At 43.1% G+C, this 24,801-nt stretch overlaps 2 protein-coding genes across 2 annotated transcripts in view; both read left to right on the top strand.

Moving 5' to 3' along the window:
- klhl42 (kelch-like family, member 42) lies at nucleotides 1-3,230 on the top strand. Its single transcript, XM_010887155.5, has 3 exons — nucleotides 1-1,184; nucleotides 1,333-1,526; nucleotides 1,701-3,230. Exons 1-3 carry the CDS (start codon nucleotides 424-426, stop codon nucleotides 2,156-2,158), a joined length of 1,413 nt encoding a protein of 470 aa, XP_010885457.1. The 5' UTR covers nucleotides 1-423; the 3' UTR covers nucleotides 2,159-3,230.
- Nucleotides 3,231-5,655: 2,425 nt separating this feature from the next.
- Nucleotides 5,656-24,801, top strand: part of nrip2 (nuclear receptor interacting protein 2) — a 28,124-nt gene continuing 8,978 nt past the window's right edge. Inside the window, exons 1-2 of the mRNA XM_010887154.5 lie at nucleotides 5,656-6,760; nucleotides 23,531-23,878. Of these exons, the coding sequence (XP_010885456.1) occupies nucleotides 6,605-6,760; nucleotides 23,531-23,878 (504 nt within the window). The 5' untranslated portion in view covers nucleotides 5,656-6,604. The remainder of the gene's footprint in view (nucleotides 6,761-23,530; nucleotides 23,879-24,801) is intronic.

Here is a 24,801-nt window from a genome sequence, read left to right as displayed (position 1 = left end):
GACTTATTCATTACGCAAGATCAAAACAGGAAATATGCTGGTCCCCCTCTCAAAAAGCAACTGCGGCTTTCTGCAGGCTGTCTCGAGAATGCAAGGAAAGTTTATCATCAAGTATGAATCAGAAAAACATCTTTGGATGTATGTCGAGATAATTTCAGACATTGTTTTGAGAGATAATGTGGCTAGCTAGAATTTCCGGATAGCCTTTTACTCATAACGGAGTTGAAATTAGCTAGGCATCATCCTGATCTATGGGCTGAACATAACCATATATAGGCCTAGTGACTGCGGTGCGACTTAGGAGTTGCAGGCGACACCATACGCCTGTGAAATGTAGGCGATCTTCCAAGCTGTTGATGTTGGAAAGGACAGTCAACAAAACAGATCACTTGACTAGCTAGCTAGCGAACCCAACCACTAAGCATGTCATCAGAACAAATAGTTATTGTCATGGATGACAAAACGTACAACGTCAACAAAAGCAAGTTGATTGAAAAAAGCGACTACTTCCGTGCTCTGTACAGCTCTGGGATGCGCGAGTCTAGAGAGGACTCGGTGCAGCTCCAGGGACTGAGTGTCCCAGGGCTTGAGCTAGTCCTGGAGTTCATCAACACGTCCAAAGTTAAGGTGGTCAATGAGACCTTGGAAGACCTGATTGAGACTGCCTCATTCCTTCAAGTCACTTCCATCTTAAAACTCCTTTCGTCGGAAATCAGACAGGAGAATTGTGTGGAGCTCTACACCTTATCGGAAGTATATGGAACGCATGATCTACGCAATGCTTGTCTCAGATACATGAGCTGTTACTACCACCCTATGCTGCGTAGGCCAGAGTTCAGCAATCTACCTGCTGCCCTGCGCAACCAGGTTCGAGAGATGCGTATGAAAGGCACAGCCACTCTGGTAGCCATTGGACTCTTCACCTGCCTGGCCCTAGATCTTCCTGACCAGGATGAGCCTTGGTCTATGCTGAGGTATGGGGAAGTGGAACAGCGTTGGAAGCCTCTCGCCAACAACCTACCGTCAGACATGGTCAATGTAAGAGGCTATGGCTCGGCTGTCTTGGACAACTACTTGTTCATCGTGGGCGGCTACCGAATGACCAGCCAGGAGATCTCTGCGGCACACTGTTACAACCCCTGCAGGAATGAATGGAACCAGGTTGCCTCTCTGAACCAGAAGAGGTCTGTGAAAGTCTGGTCTGCTTTGTATATATATTTTTTTATAGATTCGATAGGTATTCTATGTCTGTTTAGAATCAAATGTCCAGTCGGCCCTAAGTGGATTATGTCCTGTTGTATAATACAGTTTTCCTTTTTCCACTCATGTCAGATCCAACTTCAAGCTCCTGGCGGTTCTAGGGAAGCTGTATGCAGTGGGAGGCCAGTGTCTGGGCACCGTGGAATGCTACAGCCCTGAGCAGGACTGGTGGACCTGTGTGTCGTCACTTCCTGACCCCCTGGCGGAGTTCTCGGCCTGCGAGTGCCAGGGCATGATCTACGTCATGGGAGGATACACTGCCAGAGGTCGCTGGGGGTCGACTCACTCTCCGGGGCTCTGTGCACCTTTCATTTCCAGCAGAATGGCGTTCTCAGTGTTCTGAAATTCTGAATGCACGCCGTAGACGTGCGACGCGTAGGCTGCACGCGTAATGTCACAATGATTGTGACGTTGTGGTTTTTCCTCTGTGTGTCCACCAGACAGGAACACCAGCGTGCTCCGGTACTGCCCCACCTCCGACAGCTGGGCCGTGTTCCGCTCCTGCTCGGCCCACGTGCGCAAGCAGCAGATGCTCTCAGTTGAAGACACCATCTACCTGGTGGGGGGCTACACGCACGAGCTGGAGCCGGGTCCGTCCCGGGGGCGACGGGTCAGCCAGACGGAGGACATGCTCACGGTGCAGTCGTACAACGTGACCACGGGGGAGTGGCTCCACCTGAAGGACAACACCTCCAAGTCGGGGCTGAACCTCACGTGCACGCTGCACAACGACGGCGTCTACATCATGTCGCGCGACGTCAGCCTGCCCACCAGCCTGGAGCACCGGGTGTTCCTCAAGTACAACATCTTCTCGGACGCCTGGGAGGCGTTCAGACGCTTCCCCGCTCTGGGCCAGAACATGCTCCTCTGCTCCCTCTACCTGCCAAATGTCCTCTGAGCAGTCCGTGAGTCTTGTGGATGGGACGTGGGAGGATGCTAATGGCCGGGTCATCTGGAGACGCCGTCCTATTCCACAGGGCCATGAGGCTTGTTCGCGCTTGCAGCTACTGTGTGGTTTCCCATCAGGAGTGGAGGTTACAATAGAACACTGTGTGTGGGTTAGTCAATGACTTAAACCCTAAAATAACTACCCAAGCACAGGTCATGCAAACATTCACACATTGTGGTCAATGTCTAAGGTAGCGTAGCGGTGAATGCCTACAGTCGAGATCCATTTTGGGATCCTTTGCTTAGAAATTTGACTTGAACCATAAGGGACATTCCCCTGTTGTTTACAATGCAAATTCAAATGATCGATTTTGCAAGGATGTTCAGTCTACAGACCTTAAACGCTAATCCAGATTAGTAATAGAATGTACACGTCATACTGGCCAAGATGTGGCTTTGGTTTTACACTGCCAGTTTTGCAATGGGTGATTAAAATCATGCTGAACATGGTCCAACATAAATAGCGAAACTAATGCCCAAACTCTCTCGTTTGAGAGAAAAGTTAATGTAGTTAACTTTAGGAATGGAAGGGGATTCATTCAATAAAAAAATAAAATAAATAAATGGTCTGAATTAAACACGATCATTGTTTTGAAAACATGCTAAACCCAGCAGCAGCAGAATCCACCGGAAAGAATAAGGAACATGTGCCTTCGATCTCACTTGGTAAATTTTGTACAGATGAAGCAGACTGTTCAGTTATTAATAACCAACCTTCCCCCCCCCCCCCCCCCCCCCCCTTTTCACTGTTGTTTGTCAGGAAAGGGCTCTAATTAGGTTATGTTAAAGACATATGTGAGGAAAAAAGTTTGGAGTTTGTCTACAAGTATTTTCAAATGGTTGGCGACAGGGGGTTATTAATACATTCCTTCTACAGAAAACAACTACTTTGTTTGGCTTGTTTAACGTGTCGTATATTGTTTGTCATCACTGGTTATTTGATGGATGTATTGGACGCAAAAAATATAAAAAATAGGAAGGCAGGTGTCAGTCTTGTATTCAATAAACATTGGAACAATGCATTTAGTTGTCCTTTTTGGAAATAGCAGTTGGACCATTGTTTGAAAATGAAGCTGCATAAAATACTACATCAATCATAACACTAGTCTTACCATATTTAGCCTCCATTGGGTTTTCTCTGATATACATTTCTTTGGTTTGCCTTTTGCTTCTTAACAACCCGGTTGTACTTTTCCCTTTCTTTTGAAATGGCAATTAACAGCTTTTCTAATGACACGTATCCCATCTCTTTTATGGGAGGAACTAGCATCTTCTTGGTCCAAATGCATTTTCTCTTTTCTTTTGTAAGTGTGACTACAGTTCTCTCTTACATAACTTTCAATCTTTTCTGAAGTAGAGGCAGAACTTCTTGCTGAACTATTTCTCTCTTTCCATTTGTAGGTGGAACAAGTATTCCCTCTGTTTGATTTACAAATCTTTTCCCTTTTGCAGATAGAGCTATTGTCCTCCCTTACTAAACTAATCCTCTTTTCCCATTTGTTGTTCAAACTAGTGGCCTTTCTTCCTAACCTATTCGTCTCTTTCCTTGAACTCTCTTCTCTTTTGTAAGCAGAAGTAGGGTCTCTTCCTCCTAAACAATTCTCTCTGTTTTTGGAGGTGGGACTAAATTCCTCTCTTCCGGAAGGATCTTCTATGTTGAGGATGTCCATGTCAACAGAGCAGACAAACTGCTCATAAACAGTGTAATCAGTGATATTACACCGTCCAAGTATATCAGCAGCCTCGTCCGTCTGTCTGATTGGGGAGAAAGCCCTTATAAACTCCATACCTCCATACATTACGGAGGTCCACTCCGTCCCTAGGAAGTTGGGCACAAACGACCCGTCACAACGTAACCAGTCTGCTGTAGTTCTGCTCCTGCCGTCACCCTCGGAACCGTGATCCTCACACGGAGACGTTTTGGTCAGGGGAATAGAGGAACATGTCGGAGAGTCCCATGTCTGACCTTCTGGTTTCAGCAAGGCAGAGGTAGGTCCGGCTAGATGGCTGACATCCAGGGTTGTCTCAAGGTGAGCAAGATGGAGGAGACCGGCGGCGTAGGCATGACCAGTGAGACGATAGTGAAGGTCCGGGATGCTGAGGACCACACGCTGCAGGTTCTGGTTTGTCAGAGGCTTCTCTGATGCGTTGGTCAGTCGCACGCTCACTGCGCATGTTGGAAAGGAGTGTGTTTCCTTCACGAAACCTACACAATTGGTAAACAAAGAATGGAACTTAAGTTTGAAATCCTTCTGACAAAAAATATATAATTGGGTAGATATTTCACAATGTACATTTTACCTGAATGAAAAGTATGATCATTGTCTGCATAAAATGTCAGCTTCATCAGATATTTCTCTGCATAGGGGTCGACCCCCTCCATGTTTTGTACTAAATCAACACTTTTCACATTTGAATGAAAACCAAATGTGTAAACTTTCTGTTCAGAATATCTCCATGGAGATAATTTTGAATTCATTCTGAATTCCTTTAGAATGCCCCAGCAGATCTGTGGAATTCTAGATTAATAACCAATAAAAATAAATCACTTTTGGCTGATTGTGCAACAGTGTACATAAGGCATGAACTAAGGCACTTTTGCAACCCCGACCAACAAATAATTGTAGATAGTATAACATTTGCAGTGTGTGAGTCCACGTCTTCAATGAAAACCTGTGAAATAAGCCACCAAGGTTACTGACAAGAAGAACACCAGAAGGGGGCAGTATATCCCTGCCTGAGTATTAAGAATGGGATTGCAATGCCTATTCAAAGCCTTCTATACCACTGACAAGTCAACTGATCCAGGTCAATAAAAAACAGACAGGTTTACAGGCTATGTGAAAAATATATTCTGCCTTTGCAGGGATACATTTGGAAGACTGTTTTAACCATGTCTTTTTTTAGTTCTTGATCTATATTGTACATGTATGTAGGGTACAGTTTTTAAAATGCTGTTCTTAACTTATTTGGGGAACCCAGTAACTGGATTCTATATACCCAAATCCCAAGGTTAAAAGCAGCACATTGTAAAATATAAACCATTTTAAAAACACATCAGGGTTATTATTGCACTGATGCCATTGATTTCTTTCATGTTGACAATTATAGACAGCCGGGGGTAGGGGGGAGTAATCTCACGCTGGACATCAATGAGCTCATCGATCGTTGGCTGCGCGAGGCAACCACACCGGTCACACAAGGCATTGACAGAACGGACCACGGCTTGTTTTATTCATCATAAAGAACTCATGTAAAGGAGTTAGCTTGTTCTAATGCAGCCTATTCATTTAGGTTCTATCGACATATTGGACACGCTACGAATACGCACCGCCCTACAATATCCATGTGAAGGCTCATGGGTGCCAAGGGGAGCATAGGATGTTATAGCAACATGGATCTCTGAGAGGTTTTAAAGCAACATGAGGCAGTCTGCATGTCAGCCAGTCCAGCTCCACGTTTGTGGAGGCCAGGGGGTTAATGGGGAGACTGTGGATTGACGGGCTCCGTTGTGATTTGCCTTTACTACAGGGCCTGTGTTTTTACCAAGAACATGAGGGGGATGTGTTCTGAAACTAGGTGAGATGAGTGTGTGTTCGTGTTCAGAGTGATGGAAAGAGGGCTTGATGGGGGGAGGGAGTGCTTGGGTAGGCTTAATACTCCTTCAGAGGGCAGCAATGACAGAGGTACAGACTGAGTCAGAGAGAGAGAGAGAGAGAGAGAGAGAGAGAGAGGGAAAGAGAGCAGATAGAAAGAAGAGTGAGAGTGAGATACAGAGAGAGCACAGTTTGCTCCTGCATCACTGCAAGGACAGACTGCACAGAGAGAGGACGAGACAGACACTCTTAGCCCAGGCGGAGAAACACATCTAGATGACTGGCCCATCAGCACACTAATCCTTCCTCTGGACATTGACACCACCACAGAACAGAAAGACGTGATCAGGACTAGCTGCTCCTAACAGCTTCACCTTTCCTTAGACCGGAGGTCACACTTTTGAAGGCTGACACAGAACAGGCGAAGGAAGATCATCCTTCGAGAAGGGACAGACTGAAACGAAACACAAGCTACTCTTTCTGCTCCATCTCTTGGTATCGAAAGGTAGCTCCTTTGGTGTGCGTTGCACTGGACTGCTCTGCTTTTAACTGTCATACACACCCTCCAGTGTTTCACCACTGATCCGCTTCTGCTTCTCTGCCGTCAGAAGAAGGTGCCCTGAACTAAGCTGCTCTGCTCGGCCCCTGTGCTCTAGCCAGTTGTCCTGTACTGCACTACTAGCCTGGTGTTCCTGAGTCTCGGTTTGCCATCAGGTACTGGGCTTTGTTGTACCGTGGATAGCTGTTGCTCTCTGTGACTGACTGACAGACTTAGTGCTTATCTGATCAACCGACTGACCATGAGTGAGTCGAAGAAGGGTGACATGGGTATCCGGGACAAAGCCATCCTTCACCAACAGAGACGTCTGAAGCAGGCCACTCAGTTCACCCACAAAGATTCAGCCGACCTGCTGCCCCTGGACGGCCTCAAGAGACTAGGGACCTCCAAAGATCTGGTGAGTGGCTACACAAAGTGTCCTTAGTGTCCCATTCTGTCATAGGTGGTACTGTTCCATTTGACCGTTAAAAACCAATAAATTGGTTGTATTAATTAGGGCAGACTGGAGAAAAACTATTCGCAACAGAACACATTTGTTTTCAGTTGCAAAGAATTGCTACAGCGTTCCATGCTTTCAATGAACAAGTCAAGAGAAACCAACCTAAAACCACTGTTTCAGACCATGTTCTTCTGTTTTGGTGCATTATAAACACAACACAGGTCAGTGTTTGTTTGACAGTAGATGTCACTCTATTGCTGGTACTTTGACTGTTGTGGCTAACAGTGGCTTAATTATTTTGGATAATCTTTCGCAACTAGATGATGATGAAATTAGCTTATTTTGGCATGGAGTTGGAGAGGCTATACTCTACCTTTTGACTGGCATTGTTCATGCTTCTGGAATTGTTCATGCTTTTGAAAGACATTATCACAGTATTAGTCAACACTGGGGTTACGAGTTGGTTAAATCTAATTAAATAATTTAATGCAAGGAAAGGGGAATTCACTTGAGTTCACGGCAAAGGATGAGGATCTTTGGTTGACCATTATTTTGCTCTGTACTCTTTACATGTCGTCATCAACAAGAGTTAATTATCAAAACCATTTTGCTTTTCCATCAAATCTGTAGTTATCTTAAGATGGATGTACCATTTACCGTTACATACATGTTAAACTTGGAACATCAACAGCACTGCAATGTCCTTTATCTACGGAGATGCTTAGAAAAGATGCCAGGTCATTTAACTGAATCAACCGATAGATACAGATGTGAAAGAATAAAAGGATTGATGGATGAGAAATACAAATATACAGGGATGAGAGGATTGATGGATGAGAGATACAGATATACAGGGATGACAGAGTTGATGGATGAGAGACAAACATACAGGGATGAGAGGATTGATAGATGACATCTACAGATGTACAGGGATGAGAGGATTGACAGATGAGAGATACAGATGTACAGGGATGAGAGGACTGACGGATGAGAGATACAGATGTACATGGATGACAGGATTGATGGATTTGAGATACATATGTAGAGGGATGAGAGGTTTGATGGATAAGAAATACAGATGTACAGGAATGAGAGGAATGATAAGAGATACAGATGTACATGGATGACAGGATTGATGGATGAGAAATACACTTGTACACTGATGGATGAGAGATACAGATGTACAGGGATGAGAGGATTGATAGATTAGAGATACAGATGTACAGGGATGAGAGGACTGACTGATGAGAGATACAGATGTACATGGATGACAGGATTGATGGATGAAAGGTACAGATGTGCAGGTATGAGAATATTGATAGATGACATCTACAGATGTACAGGGATGAGAATATTGATGGGTGAGAAATACAGTTGCACACTCATGGATGAGAGATACAGATGTACAGGGATGAGAGCAGTGACAAGAGATACAGATGTACAGGGATGACAGGTTTGATGGATGAGAGATACGGATGTACAGGGATGAGAGGACTGACGGATGAGAGATACAGATGTACATGGATGACAGGAATGATGGATGAGAGGTACAGATGTGCAGGTATGAGAATATTGATGACATCTACAGATGTACAGGGATGAGAGGATTGGTGGATGAGAGATATAGATGTACAGGGATGACAGGATTGATGGATGAGAGGATTGACAGACATGTATGTGCACGCGTACACTTCTATTATCCAATGCAGGTCACACTGCCAAAACAGCCTAAAAGACAGACTGACAGTGTCCGTGCCCCAACTTCCTCCCACTTCCTGCGAGCCACCCTCCCCCGTCTCTGTGAGTCGTCTGCTCTAAGGACACAAGGCTTCCTGTAATAATGGCTTTTTATCCCCTACTGTCAATTCCTGACAGTCTTCATTAGATGGCTGCCTCCCAAATTCCCAGAGTCCAATCCAAGAATCTCCAGAATGACTGGAGCAGGTTGCCTCAGCAGCTCGCTGCGTGTGTGTTTAAATGCCGTGCCTGTCAGTGTGTGCATATTTGTGTGTGATTACACTGTGTATTTATATCCCGCCCCCTCCTCTTTTTAACGCCAGCTTTCTCAGCAGGCAGCAGCAATATCTTGGCTGACATCCGTATCCCTCAAAACCTCTCAAACTACATTCCATTTCCTTTTCCACTCAGAGTTTAATTGTTAAAACAACATTGTGGGATTTATTGCTACATGTAATTTACGAAGTGACATTACATATTAGTCGCAACAATCCGGTGTTATGCAATCTATTCACACTGAGAAGGATATGGTCAGTGTGCAGTGAGAGAACCTGGAGGTATTACCATAGATATTTACTTTGGTCCAGGGCTCATAGGGAAGAAGGTGTCATTTTGGATTTAAACATGGTGTCCAAATGGAAATGAGGGTCTACATTTTCTGAGTACCAGAGGTTATTTTTGCAGGGACATATTTGAAGGCAATGGTGACAACAAGATTGGCTGAGGGCTTAGACACACTGATGCTACGTCTTAAGTATGTATTTCACGTGAAGATTGAATGCAGCCTGATCTGCATTATTTCAAATCCTTTATGCATCCTCTCCAAAACGCATGAATACGGCCCTCATTGGCTAAATGGTAGCATTCAAATCCAGGACACTACTACAAAAAATATCTCTTATGCTAATACCAATTATCTGCTCATCGGAAGGTAAATGGAACTCATTCTTTGACATACCTCATTTACAAGAAATTCAATTTAATGAAGAAAACAGGCCATAGGGGTTATGGATTGATTTGCATGTCATCTCACAGTGCTGATTTACATTGTAATAGTCTCTGAGCCTGAACGGCAGAACGCCTGAGAGGCAGACATTGTTACAGCTCCCTCACCATGCCTCGCTCCTGTCTTCATACTGTCTGTCAAAAGCAATCATGCTCTGAATGGAGACGAAAGTGAATTGTGGAAAAGCACCAGTGGCTAGTCTGAGATACCAACAGAAAACGGATCCAACTTGGTGATGTCGACTTACAGTGGAATTCATAGACACTCCGTGTGTCTGTAATATAGGTACTAACAATCACTTTGGATATGAGTGTCTGCTAAATGGCATAAATGTAAATGTGTGCGTACACTCACCTAAAGGATTATTAGGAACACCTGTTCAATTTCTCATTAATGCAATTATCTAATCAACCAATCACATGTCAGTGGCTTCAATGCATTTAGGGGTGTGGTCCTGGTCAAGATAATCTCTTGAACTCCAAACTGAATGTCAGAATGGGAAAGAAAGGTGATTTAAGCAATTTTGAGCGTGGCATGGTTGTTGGTGCCAGACGGGCCGGACTGAATATTTCACAATCTGCTCAGTTACTGGGATTTTCACACACAACCATTTCTAGGGTTTACAAAGAATGGTGTGAAAAGGGAAAAACATCCAGTATGCGGCAGTCCTGTGGGCGAAAATGCCTTGTTGATGCTAGAGGTCAGAGGAGAATGGGCCGACTGATTCAAGCTGATAGAAGAGCAACTTTGACTGAAATAACCACTCGTTACAACCGAGGTATGCAGCAAAGCATTTGTGAAGCCACAACACGCACAACCTTGAGGCGGATGGGCTACAACAGCAGAAGACCCCACCAGGTAGCACTAATCTCCACTACAAATAGGAAAAAGAGGCTACAATTTGCACGAGCTCACCAAAATTGGACAGTTGAAGACTGGAAGAATGTTGCCTGGTCTGATGAGTCTCGATTTCTGTTGAGACATTCAGATGGTAGAGTCAGAATTTGGCGTAAACAGAATGAGAACATGGATCCATCATGCCTTGTTACCAATGTGCAGGCTGGTGGTGGTGGTGTAATGGTGTGGGGGATGTTTTCTTGGCACACTTTAGGCCCCTTAGTGCCAATTGGGCATTGTTTAAATGGCACGACCTACCTGAGCATTGTTTCTGACCATATCCATCCCTTTATGACCACCATGTACCCATCCTCTGATGGGTACTTCCAGCAGGATAATGCACCATGTCACAAAGCTCGAATCATTTCAAATTGGTTTCTTGAACATGACAAATGGCCCCCACAGTCACCAGATCTCAACCCAATAGAGCATCTTTGGGATATGGTGGAACAGGAGCTTCGTGCCCTGGATGTGCATCCCACAAATCTCCATCAACTGCAAGATGCTATCCTATCAATATGGGCCAACATTTCTAAAGAATGCTTTCAGCACCTTGTTGAATCAATGCCACGTAGAATTAAGGCAGTTCTGAAGGCGAAAGGGGGTCAAACATAGTATTAGTATGGTGTTCCTAATAATCCTTTAGGTGAGTGTATATTGAATGTCGGTCAGTCAGTCTGTCGTTCTGAATTAGTGTCCCTATTGTAACAATTCTTTAATATCAGTCTCATTGGTGCTTCAGCCTACTAGAAGAATCATTTAATTTCTTACTGAAATAAACCTATACTTCCTGGAATGAAAAGAAGCCATGAAATCAGGCAGGGATTCTTTAGATGAGTCCTTGTTTGCCACTTCAATAAAACCAGAACATAATTCAACAGTACAAAGCCAGTTATATAATAGTGAATGTTTGTCTGCTCTTAGCCCAAGGCTCCATCCCTCTCTCTCCCTCTCTTTTTAAGCAGCATTATTTGGTGTACATCCCATACTAGAGCCAGGGAGCATTGAGCATAAAAAGGGCAAAAACAACCCACCATTCAAGCGAAAGAGGGTTGGGATGAGAGGGGCGATGGATGAGAGTAGCAGGGGTGAAATGTGGCCATATTCCTCTGGAGCGTTGTTTATACCTAAAGACCCGAGTACCAGCAAGACTGTCAGGTTGAGGATGGAAAAGAGGCTCTTCTCTCACAGCGTCCATCTCTCCAATTCTCTGTTCTCTTCTTCCATGTACTCTGCCTCCCACACATTCTGCCCTTGTCTGTTTGCATGCGTACAAACGTGTGTGAGAGCGTGCCTCCGAACAATGTCTCGTCGGGATGTTCCAGGCTCCAGTGTGGAGCTTCCCTCCTCAGCTCTCCGCGGTCATAGAGCTCACTGAACCGTGTTACGCCAAGCCGAGTGTTACCACTCATACAGTATCTCACAAAAGTGAGTACACCCCTCACATTTTTGCAAATATTTGATGATATCTTTTCATGTGACAACACTGAAGAATTGACACTTTGCTACAATGTAAAGTAGTAAGTGCACAGCTTGTGTAACAGTGTAAATTTGCTTTGCTGTCCCCTCAAAATAACACAACACACAGCCATTAATGTCTAAACCACTGGCAACAAACCTAAGTACAAGTACAACCCTAAGTGAAAATGTCCAAATTGGGCCCAAAGTGTCAATATTTTGTGTGGCCACCATTATTTTCCAGCACTGCCTTAACCCTCTTGGGCATGGAGTTCACCAGAGCTTCACAGGTTGCCACTGGAGTCCTCTTCCACTCCTCCATGACGACATCACAGAGCTGGTAGATGTTAGAGACCTTGCGCTGCTCCACCTTCTGTTTGAGGATGCCCCACAGATGCTCAATAGGGTTTACGTCTGGAGACATGCTTGGCCAGTCAATCACCTTTACCCTCAGCTTCTTTAGCAAGGCAGTGGTCGTCTTGGAGGTGTGTTTGGGGTCGTTATCATGTTGGAATACTGCCCTGAGGCTCAGTCTCAGAAGGGAGGGGATCAGGCTCTGCTTCAATATGTCACAGTACATGTTGGCTTTCATTGTTCCCTCAATGAACTGTAGCTCCCCAGTGCCAGCAGCAATCATGCAGCCCCAGAACATGACACTCCCACCACCATGCTTGACTGTAGACAAGACACACTTGTCTTTGTACTCCTCACCTGGTTGCCGCCACACACGCTTGACACCATCCGAACCAAATAAGTTTATCTTGGTCTCATCAGACCACAGGACATGGTTCCAGTAATCCATGTCCTTAGTCTGCTTGTCTTCAGCAAACTGTTTGCGGGCATCATTTTTAGAAGAGGCTTCCTTCTGGGACGACTGCCATGCAGACCAATTTGATGCAGTGTGCGGCTTATGGTCTGAGCACTGACAGGCTGACCCCCCACCCCTTCAACCTCTGTAGCAATGCTGGCAGCACTCATACATCTATTTCCCGAAGACAACCTCTGGATATGACGCTGAGCACATGAATTCAACTTCTTTGGTCGACCATTGTGAGGCCTGTTCTGAGTGTCCTGTTAAATCGCTGTATGGTCTTGGCCACCGTGCTGCAGCTCAGTTTCAGGGTCTTGGCAATCTTCTTATAGCCTAGGCCATTTTTATGTAGAGCAACAATTATTTTTTTCAGATCCTCAGAGGTGCCATGTTGAACTTCCAGTGTGAGGGAGTGTGAGAGGGATAACACCAAATTTAACATACCTACTCCCCATTCACACCTGAGACGAGTCACATGACACTGGGGAGGGAAAATGGCTAATTGGGCCCATTTTGGAAATTTTCACTTAGGGGTGTACTCAGTTTTGTTGCCAGCGGGTTAGACATTAATGGCTGTGTGTTGAGTTATTTTGAGGGGACAGCAAATGTACACTGTTATACAAGCTGTACACTCACTACATTACATTGTAGCAAAGTGTCATTTCTTCAGTGTTGTCACATGAAAAGATATAATCAAATATTAGCAAAAATGTGAGGGATGTACTCGCTTTTGTGAGATACTGTACATCTAGTGGAATACTCTTGTCTTGAGTTTGTTTGGCAGAGTTCATTGTCTTAAAATGTCCATCTCGTAACATTTTCAGAAGTGTCCAAGAGCAACCCATTAGATGTATTCAACCCTCTCTTCAGGGACCCCCAACCATTCTAAGTATTTGATCTATTCCAGAGCTAACATATTGTCAGCTAATCATCAAGTCCTTGATTCAGGTGTGCCTTTTCAGGGTGCAACAAAATTATGAAACGTTATGAGGAGAGTGTTGACGACCAAGGCATGAGACCAAGATCTACGCCAGATGGAGATACCGAGAGCGTGCGACAGCGTCACTCAATTACATTACATTTCACTATGAAGTTTCACTGGGAACTTGCCCTAATGCTGAATCTGGCCATGGTGAACGGATTCAAGAGATCATCATTAGAACACAGCAGTGAGGCTGGCTGATAAGAGCTGATGTGAGCCTTTGAGGGACGGTGGCGTTGGATCACCCAGAGCTGCTCTGTGTCCTGTGGATAGACAGCAGGCTAAAAATACCTGGGTGAGACAGACAACTAAACAACAGTGGGGAGGGGTGGGGGTGGAGAGAGAAAGCAGGGGAGGGAAAGCGAAGGAAAAACAGGCAGAGTGTAAACAGAGAGAGTAGAGAGAGAGAGAGAGAGAAAGCGCGAGACAGAGAGAGCGGTAGGGGCTGGAGACTGAAGACAAGGAGGAGAGCAGCTGTGTTGATGGCTGCACCCTCCTGGTTTGTCTAACAGGAAGCCAGCAACTCGGAGCCTGGATCAAAATGAGAAAGCAAGCATTAGCAGAGTCACGGGACTTAGTGACAAGAGGCCTGTTGCAGTCAGATAGCCCACACAGCAATTAGGCTCTGATCTGAAAGGCAGAGACAGAAAGGCAGAAAGAGGCAGAGAGAGAGAAAGAGCGATAGTGGAAAGAGGCCATGCTATGGCAAAAAGGGAGGGAGAGACTGTTGTCTGTCTCCAAGGTTTTTTAGCCAGTCTCCACAAGGATTATAGTCCACTTATGAGTTAGGTTTAGGATAAAATGTATGCTTTGGTTTGGTTCAGGCATATAAGTTGAGGTAAGGTTAGGGTTAGGTTTGTAGATAAAATTGTTTTTCAAATGAAAAAAGGTTTAGTCTGGAAAACATGGTGTGTGATGCGAGATTCACTATACCCTTTGGGACTCGAATGTCTTAGTGGTGACATTTAGCCCTTGATGATTGATATTCAAGAAACCAATGTATTTTTCCTCTTCACTGATTAAAAAATAGTATTGATTGCTCCTTGGCCAATACATTTCCCAACTGCATGGATTTGCAAAGGACCTTAGAGTCAAGTTGCATAAGATTCAATGTATGATTTTACCTTATTCCAAGGAAGATTGAATAGGGAGGACTTTTTGTTTTGATGAAATATAAAGGATGACTTCATATTCAAATGAAATTAAAACGGTTTAACTCAGTTTTACAAATGTTTTTTCCTTTGACTAAGGACAAAAGTGCTGATGAAGGCTTTATAGCCGAGACACTTCCAATGTGACAGCTGACATTGAATCAATCATCATCAATCAAAAGATTGTTTTGCCATATTTCTTTGCAAAAGCCATCAAAATCATACTTTTTCTTAATAGTACTCTAACTCTCTGAGGATGTTATTGCTTGAGAATAGACTAGACAGATGAGAAATGTGTTATTATTTATTTTAAAAACTTCACCCTGGCCCCTTAAACCAGCCTAAGGAGACTAAGCTCATCCTCAAAAGTATAGTGCTAGAAGACTGAACTGCATTTTAACTTGACATAAAAAGCCATGGCAGAGTTAGCAGTTCAGGCCACTGCACGTGTTGTGAGCAGAGGCTCTGCATCCAAACATAATTTCCACAAGCTGAGTCTGACCTCATTGTAGCAGCAGGGCAATGAGAACCTACAAAGCCAGCTGCCTCCACCGTTACATGGACCAGGGAAAATTACATTTCGGTCCACTGCTGTCAGTTTCAATGTGCTCAGCTCTCTTCCAATCAGTGGATCACTGAGAAGAGGAAACATGGGTTATATCATGCTTTGTAACTCCAAAACTAGTGGCAACTCTGCTGCTACCAACTTAAAGACGACAAAAACCTAACTTTGATAGAGTATTTGAATAATATACTGATACGTTTTGAAATATTTCACAGAGTTTTCTAACACCACTTAACTACTGGGGGCAACACTGGAAATGGTTGAAAAAAAACAATTGAGTTCCATTTTGCACACAATTTGACACATGGAGGGTTGGTTTCACAAAGATTAAGCCTAGTCATGGACTAATAGCCCAATGGAAATCACGGATATCACGGCTAATTGGTGTCTGTGAAACCAGCCCTCCGTGTACAAAAGTATAAATTAATCTAAATATTGATTGATACTTCTCCAATTGTCAGAATAATTTGTATTGAGCCCACTGGTGGGCTATTCTGCACCTATTCTGACTTAGTTCCTTTCATTCAAGGAAACCCTCACATCTCACAATCTCAGGTAAGAGGACAACATCACAGCGATACCCTAGAAGCCTAGCAGTGGATGTACCGCTTGTGGGAGCTTTAAAAAAAGAAAAGAAAATACCCTGACCCGGATCTATACAATCCGCAGAAAGGGTCATCAGCTGCCACCTGCCATCCTTCCAGGTCTTACATAACTCCAGGAAAAGTAACCGTGCTGGAAAGGTCATTGCAGACCCCTCCCACACAATCATCCACTGATCCAAAAATTCCCCTCAGGCTGATGGAAGGCAGGCGTACAGTGCAGGTCCATCTGAACCAAAAATACCCACCACCTGAACGGTTTGTTTTCCGGTGCCGTTTTCCTCAGGAAATGCCCATCTGTCTTAGACACTAATAAAACTATGCTCCCACACAAGACACTTTCAAACTTTTCATTACACCAAGTGAAATAATGTTTCTCTGTGTGTGTGTGTGTGTGTGTGTATGTGTGTGTGTGCGCATTTGTTTGAGTAAATGTAGTTGAATAAAGGTCTTATTTTAATTTTGTCTCAACTGCTTCGAGGTGACATTTGAATCACCCTTGCTGTTTTAATAATTCCAGTGAAACTGTATCGGATTGTACCAGACATTGTAAATATTCATTTAATAAATATTTTCTCTGTAACAATTTCACCTAGCAAGCTATATCAAAAGATTTTCTAAATAGCAGCCACATGCCCACCAAATAAATCTATCACCAGTATATGCTCATTGAGTATGGACAGCCTGTAGTTTAAGCTTTAGAGTCTGTTTTGCTTGGCGTTGTCCAAGGTCCAACAGGATGGTGGAAAAGCAATCCCTTCTTACCTGAGGCAACAATGGCTGCCTCACAAATTAGTGCTCATAGTTACGTGTCAAAACTATATACTTAAAAAACTAAAATACAATCATATCGGACACATTTACAGTTAAGAATTTCCATATTTAAAAAAAACATGTATTAACATTTTTGTAATGTACTACGGCAGGAAGAGAGTCATCAGAAAAAAAACTATGATTGTTTGCTTGTAAAAAAGTGGAGGTGCAAAAATGTGTTTGTTGGGCCATGATACTGGTGTGACTTCATCCTTGTCCTGATACGATATCCTGTATATGTCACACTGATTAAAATGTAACACGGGCCAAAATCACTGTACAAAATCATGAGTAAGTTCTGCCCATCGTCTTTCAAGTTGGAAAAGGTGAATTTCTATTGGTGTGTGGCCTAACACATAAAAAAAAAAAACTAACCACCTGGGACACAGCCAGATGAGCAAAGACGGCCGGACCACATACTGTGACTGGCGTCTAGATGGGACTCTATAGACTCTGTGCACCAGCGTAGTGACGAACTTCCGCTTTTGTCTAGAAGTCGGTATTGCAGTTTCCGGTTTACTTACTAATACTAATACATAATCCTATGCCAGTTGTTATTTTTCAGTTTTGTTGTGAAATTAGGTTACAGTAGTAAAATAAAAGAGGAGACCTGTTTTGGTGATTTTTTGAGGCTATGGAATTTTAAGCTTAATTCAGGTTAGAAGAGGCTGAAAGAAGGTTCGTTTCAATTCTCTTGCTATGGGGACGCGCTAGTGTTCCAGCTCAGCCAGCGTTCTTTTGCCGTTTTTGAGGATAGGGTGAATTTTTATGCGCTCTGTTGTCCTGCCTAATACTACACTAAAAAAGAACCCATTGCTAACTAGCTTAGCCGATAGCCGGCCGGCACACCACAGTAAACTACTTACCCTTGTAGTTGTGCAGATAGCTCGATACGGAGTTTGAATCCCTTGTTCAGCTAGCTTGTTGGAGCAGGGGACCAGGCATCAACAATTCGATGGACATCACTAATGCTTCTTTTAGGCAGGTCTTGGAGACATCTACTAAAAACTGAAATTTTGGGCGACGCGGGTGATCACCTTAAGTAAACCGGAAAATAATATGCCAACATCTGGCTAAAGAGGAAGTTCGTCCATACGCTTGTGCACAGAGCCTATTACTGTGGGATGCAAAAAGGCTCTGATCAAAATAGGGAACAGTGAGGCGTATTCGAACGCACCCTGTGACTTCTACCTACAGATTAACCTTTACAGATTCACCCGGGGGAAGCTTCTCCATTGGCCGGCACCCATTCACCTGGATTCATTATCTCCCCGTGTTGGGTTCCGAATGCATGCTGCTTGTTACAGCAGGAAGCAGGAGCAATTGCTCAAGTGCCCTCAGTCACTGTTTTAATACAGCCAGATCGTCATTGTTGCTAAAATATCCGCCTTCTCTGTGTTGACTTCGGTAAGGTTGGTGTATGGTGGATATGGTTGGTGTGTATGGAGGATATTGGCTGTTGACAAAATGACCGAAGTCGACTTCACGATAGCAGTTCAGGCCAGAAAATAATGGCGAGGGGGCTAATCCTTTTTTGGGCTATTTGTCTATTGAGTATTTAATACTTAAACGGTGGGGGGGGGATTCAACTGAGGGGGCTAAGCCCCCTCTTGCCCCTCGTGGCACCGGGCCTGATCCTAGATCAGATAGTGAATACGATAATAACCACCATGATTCAGATCCAATAGATGGAATGGGAGCAGAACGAGTGGGGGTCAAGTGGGTCTTTGTGAAAAGAACAATGAAAAGTAAAGTACCCAGGAAAATGAATTGGGTAGCGTCTAAAAACAAATATTTCTTATTATTGTACACTCACAATTGTACACTCACAATTGTCTTCAGAGTCTCAAAATACCCGATCAGCTCCTGTATCCAGAGAGCAAGATTTGAAACAACAACATTAAACACTAATATTCCACTGGTAGACCACAGCGAATGGGGGAGCGATAGGACCAAATGATGAAAGGATGACAGAACTAACTGTATGTGGATAAAGGCATGCAGGCAGGAATAGCATGATCTGGGTCCACTGGGATCTCTGTCCCTCGTATTCAATCTCTCACATTCATTTTCTCTGCCCCCTCTCTCCTCTCACCCATTTTTGCCTCCCCCTCTCTCCTCTCACCCATTTTTGCCTCCCTCTCTCTACTCTCCAACAATTCCTCCCACATCTTCATTCATATTCTAAACAGGCAGAACAAGCAACAGCTTCCAGCACTGCGTAGAGAAAGGCATATTAGCCCAGCACATTGCACAATACAACACAATGATGAACAATGCAATCAAATGCGAACAGAAGGGGAGAAAATAATAGCACCGCATTTATACTTCTTAGTCATCTTCGCCTTACTTGGGTTCTGTCCGTTCCTCAAGCTGTGGCCGTATGATAGCACAATAGCAGTGTTTGGACAGGAGTCCCTGGAGGTACATCTGTAGATTTGTTCTTTGCTCATCTGGGTGAAGTACAACACAATGCCATTATTACACCAGTGTTTCACCAGTGCACTTAAAGCCTGATTTAAACGGAGACCAGGACAGAAAGCACTGCCTCCCCCGAGGTGTGACTATTAAACAGCAAATAACACTGTCCGAGCTTCGACTGACTCCTCGGGTGGTCGTATCACAGATTAACGGAACGAGGATGTTGGCCTGGGTAGAGTTCCTGAGGCTTCTTTCCTGACCATGGGCACCTCATCTACTCTCTATGGTCAACTCTCTGTGTAAACACACACCTCAGACTTCCAATCGTCTCTTCACATCACAACCGGGACTCTTGACATCACAACAAGCCACAGAAAAGCCGCAATTTCCCTACATCTAAATGTACTATAAAGGCATGGTAAATGTGTACATTAACTGTAAATCCATGTCCATTATATACATTCAAAGTTTACGCTCACCACCCATTGTATATAGAGTAATTGTATACACATGTAACATGTCAACTTTGTGTAGATTTAGTGTATTTAGTGTATGTTGTTTACCATTAACCACTAGCAGCACAATTATAGTACGTAGTGATTAAAGGAGATTATGATTCCAGTGAGACACAGAGCCGCTAAAGGGACGGCAATCCCTCACAATGCCAGTTGAACACCACCAAGAAGTCAATCTTAAAAAAAAAAAAGTACATTCAAATAATCTTCTTTCAAAATGTATAGGTGATAGCAACTGTAAAATGTGCAAAATTGCATCAGAAGAACAGGGAAAAGAACGATGAAAGATATTCTCATGTCTGTGCCCTATCTGGTCTCTTTAATGCCCCTCCAATAGATCAGAGGACTGTGGTGATCATGACACTACTTACTTTGCCTGACATTTTTACAGTTTGTCTCTTTCTAACCACCAAAGTCATTTAATTGTTTGTGAATTATTATGATTTTTTTTTTAATGAGAGACAGAAAGAGAGCGGGAGAAAGAGAGCACATCTGCTTGTTTGCGGTAGCAGTTAGTCTTGTAATTAGCGTACAGAGGGCAGTCCCTCTGTCTGGATAATACTGACATGGCAGCCAGTCAGGCTTTAATTCCCACCACAGACTACTCCCTGATCAATAGAACGCCTGCCCACACAGGCTGGAGTCTCTATGTATAGCTCGCCTATTGTTTGTGTCAGTGTAAGAGTGCTGGTTAGTCATCACTTTGATTGGCTGACAGGTGGAGCAGGAGGACAGGAGAAACCTAGTTCAGGAAGAGATTGACAGCTAGACTTGTCTCCGATCTGCTCTGTTGTTGTGATCATTACCCGAAGCCTTCAGCGCTCCTACTGAACTCAGAAAGAGTATCTAAAGACCAACAACTGTCTGGCACAAGCAGCAAACTATTTTCCAGTTTACACACTGTAGACACATGCACAGAAAAACCCATCAAATCTATTGCCATGCATATCTTCTTCCAGCATGTTAAACTTACCAATTCATTTACATAGCTTTAATTTCACTTTGGTGACTTGTTGCCACTCTTGCTTTTACCATTCATTTTTTTAATCTAAGGACAGCATAAATGTTTCTCACCATCTATCAAATGTACCCTGTTAATAGCTGAAACAAAATCAATGGAATACCGAGACTTTCCCATGGACTGTCACTTTTCTGGTCGGGATTTAACCCAACATCCTAACACGTACTGTACATTGCAAGACAGATCATTTTGATGGCTATTGATCTTTCATGCAATTGACAAAGCGACCCGTAACATTTTTACGAAGGTATGAGCTGAAAAGAAGGCTGCATTGGAAAATCAATCCTCAGTTTATATAAACAGAATTGATGACCTTACAAACAATGTATATGTAAGTGCAGTTTAAAAAAAGCTTATCTTCCTCTTGACACATTTGCTGAATAATTCAACAGAATGTGACAATAACAGTAATGAACAATTTACAAGCAGTCTATACAGTGCAGGTAAGCACAGGTAGGTCTACACAGAGCAAGATTTTTGGTAGATGCACCCCTGTTCCACGGCTTCAAATTAATTTATTCATGTTTACTCATGTGAAAAAGTAAGTGCACCCCATGGAAAGTTTTTTTTTTTATTACATATTTGGACAAATGGATATTTGAGCTGTATTCCAACCACATTCATTGTTAAAGGTAACCCAACTCAATAAATAACCCAAACAATGTTTTACTTTGAGACCTTTTATCTTTTAAGTAAAATAAACAGAAATTAAATTTCATTATAGGGAATAAATTAGTACACCCCTAACTTTACCAACACATACAATGTGTAAAATTTGAATCAGGAGCACCAAAACAGACAAATTATTTGAACAGGCTTCCATAAAGATTAGAAACATGGCTTTCAGGCTTCCATAAATATTAGAAACATGCTCTGGTTTGGTCTTGAACATATGGGTGTATGGTTACAGATTACACCAAGATCAAAAGATCTATCCAATGCACTCAGAAAAAAGATAATGGACGGCTGGGAGTCTGGGAGGGTTCACAAAGCCATTTCCAAGCATTTTGAAGTACACCATTTCACTGTCAGAATGAATCAGTGGAAATTGAGAATATTTCAAACAGACGGCAAACTATGTATAGAATGGGAAGTCCCACCAAGAGCTACCCGAAAGATGCTATGAAGCCCAGGGCAACATCAAGGAATGTACAGGGGTCTCTTACCACAGTCAATGTTAGGAGTCAACTATCAACTAGGTCAAAGGTGCAACATCATCTACTGAAGCTAGCAAATTACAAATTTCCCCTCTATGAAATTGCATTTTTGTTTGATTTTTTTATGAATAAATGATTGCAATGTATAATCTTTGTGTGTAATTTGTTACATTTGGTAACGCTTATCTGTCTATAGTGTTGCTCATACATCCATGTCCAAACATATGCAAAATAAGAAGACAACTTTCCAGGGGGTGGACTTTTTCACAGTACTGTATGCAAATACACCAAGTATATGTCTATTTTATATACTTGGTGTATAAAAAAGACAAGGTAATAAAAAAAGTTTTTTCTACAAAAAAGTGAAAGGTATTCTTCAAATAAAATACTTGAATTTATGTGATTAAAAGGCTTAATGTTCTATAAACCAGTAAATATCTGATAGATTTCAAATTAATAACATTTATTTTCACATCAGCATTTGGAGAAGCATGATTATACAGACACCCGGTTTAAAACCCAAATGAGCAAGCAGTCTGATGTTAAAGCACAATAACTAAGATAACCTTCGGACAGGCAGTAACCTAGGATTAAACTTTAGTGACCTAGGCTCTGGGGGTGGCCAGCCTTTATCTGGCTGTGCCAGGGAGGTTAGAAGAGTAAATGGCCTTTCAAGGCCAAATCCTTCATCATGATATTCAAATGAAAGTTTTCATCTCATCAGTGGCAGCACAGTTTTCCAGAGCAATTGGGAATTCTGAAATTACATAATTTTTCCTTCTAGTGTACTGCTGTATGCTGTTGACTTTACTGTGTTGACTAACCTTCTGTTTACTTCAAAGCACATGGCCTTTTAGACAAATCATTTAAAGCTTTCTCTAGGCTAGCTCAGTAATGGAAAAAACTATTAGATTATGATGAGGCGCTGGACCTCAAAATGTAATTTACTTTTGATGTAGCACATGAAAACATCGTTCAACCCTTGTCTACAAGTTGTTCTGTTATTTTCTTGTTAGTCATCCAGGCAATTATTAAATCACAAAACAACTGTTAGACATTTGTACTGAGCATTTCAGGTCTACTTTTTCAGTTATTTTATGCACTCCCAAATATACTAAACTACATGGGTTAGTATCTCAGACTCCGTAAAGGATTAAAAACCACTTAAATGGAGACTATCCAACAGTCCAGGATTAGGCTTAACCCAGTCCCAAGGTCTAAATAGTCTGTTTAATATATATACACATACACACAGTATATATTCAGACATTGGGTGACACCTAAAATACAGGACTCATCATCCTGCTAATCTATTTGACATTGAACTGGTCGGTCCGCTGTCTCCTTTTCTTATCCATTAGTTGTATTGAAAAATATTATTTGTTAAGAGAGATCTACAGTGAAACACCTCCATCCACACAACAGTTTAAAACATGACACGAACCAGACAAAGAACATGAACATACAGCAGCATGCCATAAAATGTACACATCATACAGTAAGTCCTAAAAGCATTCTTCAGGACTGTCATATGAAAAGAATGGGACCTGGTAATGATGTCTAACAATGGCTTCCTGTCTTGTGGTTAACAGCAGCCCCACAGTATTGTCCAGCGACGCCTGATGGCGGGCAACATCCCACAGCTGCGTGGCGAAGCCCGAGTGGGGAGGCCCTCGCCTTTGGTCGACAGCAAAGAAGGGGGCGCCGGCGAAGCCGAGGAGAGGAGTGAGAGCACGGCCGAAGACTCCACGGAGGAGAGGGAGTCACCAGAGGAGAGCGAGAGAAGCCTAGAGACGAGATCGGATGAGGAGGAGGAGGAGGACAGCAGCAAGGTCATCGGGAAGTCCAGCAGCGCTGCTGGAAATGATGAAACGGATGAGGGGAGAGAAGAGAGCCATAGGACGGAGAGCAATCTCACTGCCCTTCTGGTCCAGTGCAAGGTATGGACGCTTCCCTCACTGAGGCAACGTGGGTTTTTAGAAACCTTAACCCAATCTCAGCCACGATTCCATCTGAAGATCCATGAGTAGTGATGAAAAGAGGGCGATAGCAGGAGAGACACCCGCAAACAACCCAGTGACTCATCATAATCCACTTCATTAATTCCCTCTTTCTATTCACTGAGTCTAATCAGCTATTCGTGGTTGTGATTCTATGACTTCAAGTGTCCCCATATCCCTTAGGGCCATCCACCCCTTTCAAACACTATCTTTACATTGTCAGTCTGTCTGTGGCTAATGTACGCGCTAATGTAACACACTATGAGTGACTCATCCACACACATAGGCTCAGTAACAGCCTGATAATGAAGTAAACACATGACTGAGGGCCCTTTCATATTAACATAATAAGACGAAGAAACTAAATAGATGGAATTTGTCAATGTTTGTGTGCAACACGGGAGGCAAGCTAATAATGTGGGTTATAGCTACCCACTGTACATAATATAATTCATTTCAGAGATAAAGATATCAAATTATTACATGCATAGGCATGACACAGTATTTCTGACTAAGAATGTATGAACTGCCAACATTATTTATACATGTAATCCAATTACTTACTTATCAGCTTAATACAGCAAATACTGCAACTTAATTTATAATTTAACTAACTCCGAAACACCATCCTGCAATCATCCACAAGTATCATCCACAAGTACTGTCTGTAATGCTGACTCAGGCTTCTAAGTTTAAACAACATCCATGTATACAGTGGCTCACCGAGCATCACATCCCCCAGTTAAAGTGTAATATATTAGAAAAAGTGTAAGTGGGAGTTACAAAGTCCAGCCTCCTCCAGATAACACACCAAAGACTCTCTACAGACCGTTCCCTTGACCCTCAAACGACAAAAAACCCTC

This window comes from Esox lucius, chromosome 23 (genome assembly GCF_011004845.1).
Source record: "Esox lucius isolate fEsoLuc1 chromosome 23, fEsoLuc1.pri, whole genome shotgun sequence".
Lineage (NCBI taxonomy): Eukaryota > Metazoa > Chordata > Actinopteri > Esociformes > Esocidae > Esox > Esox lucius.
Note: the sequence above shows the minus strand (reverse complement) of the source record. Positions and strands in the feature narration are given on the sequence as shown.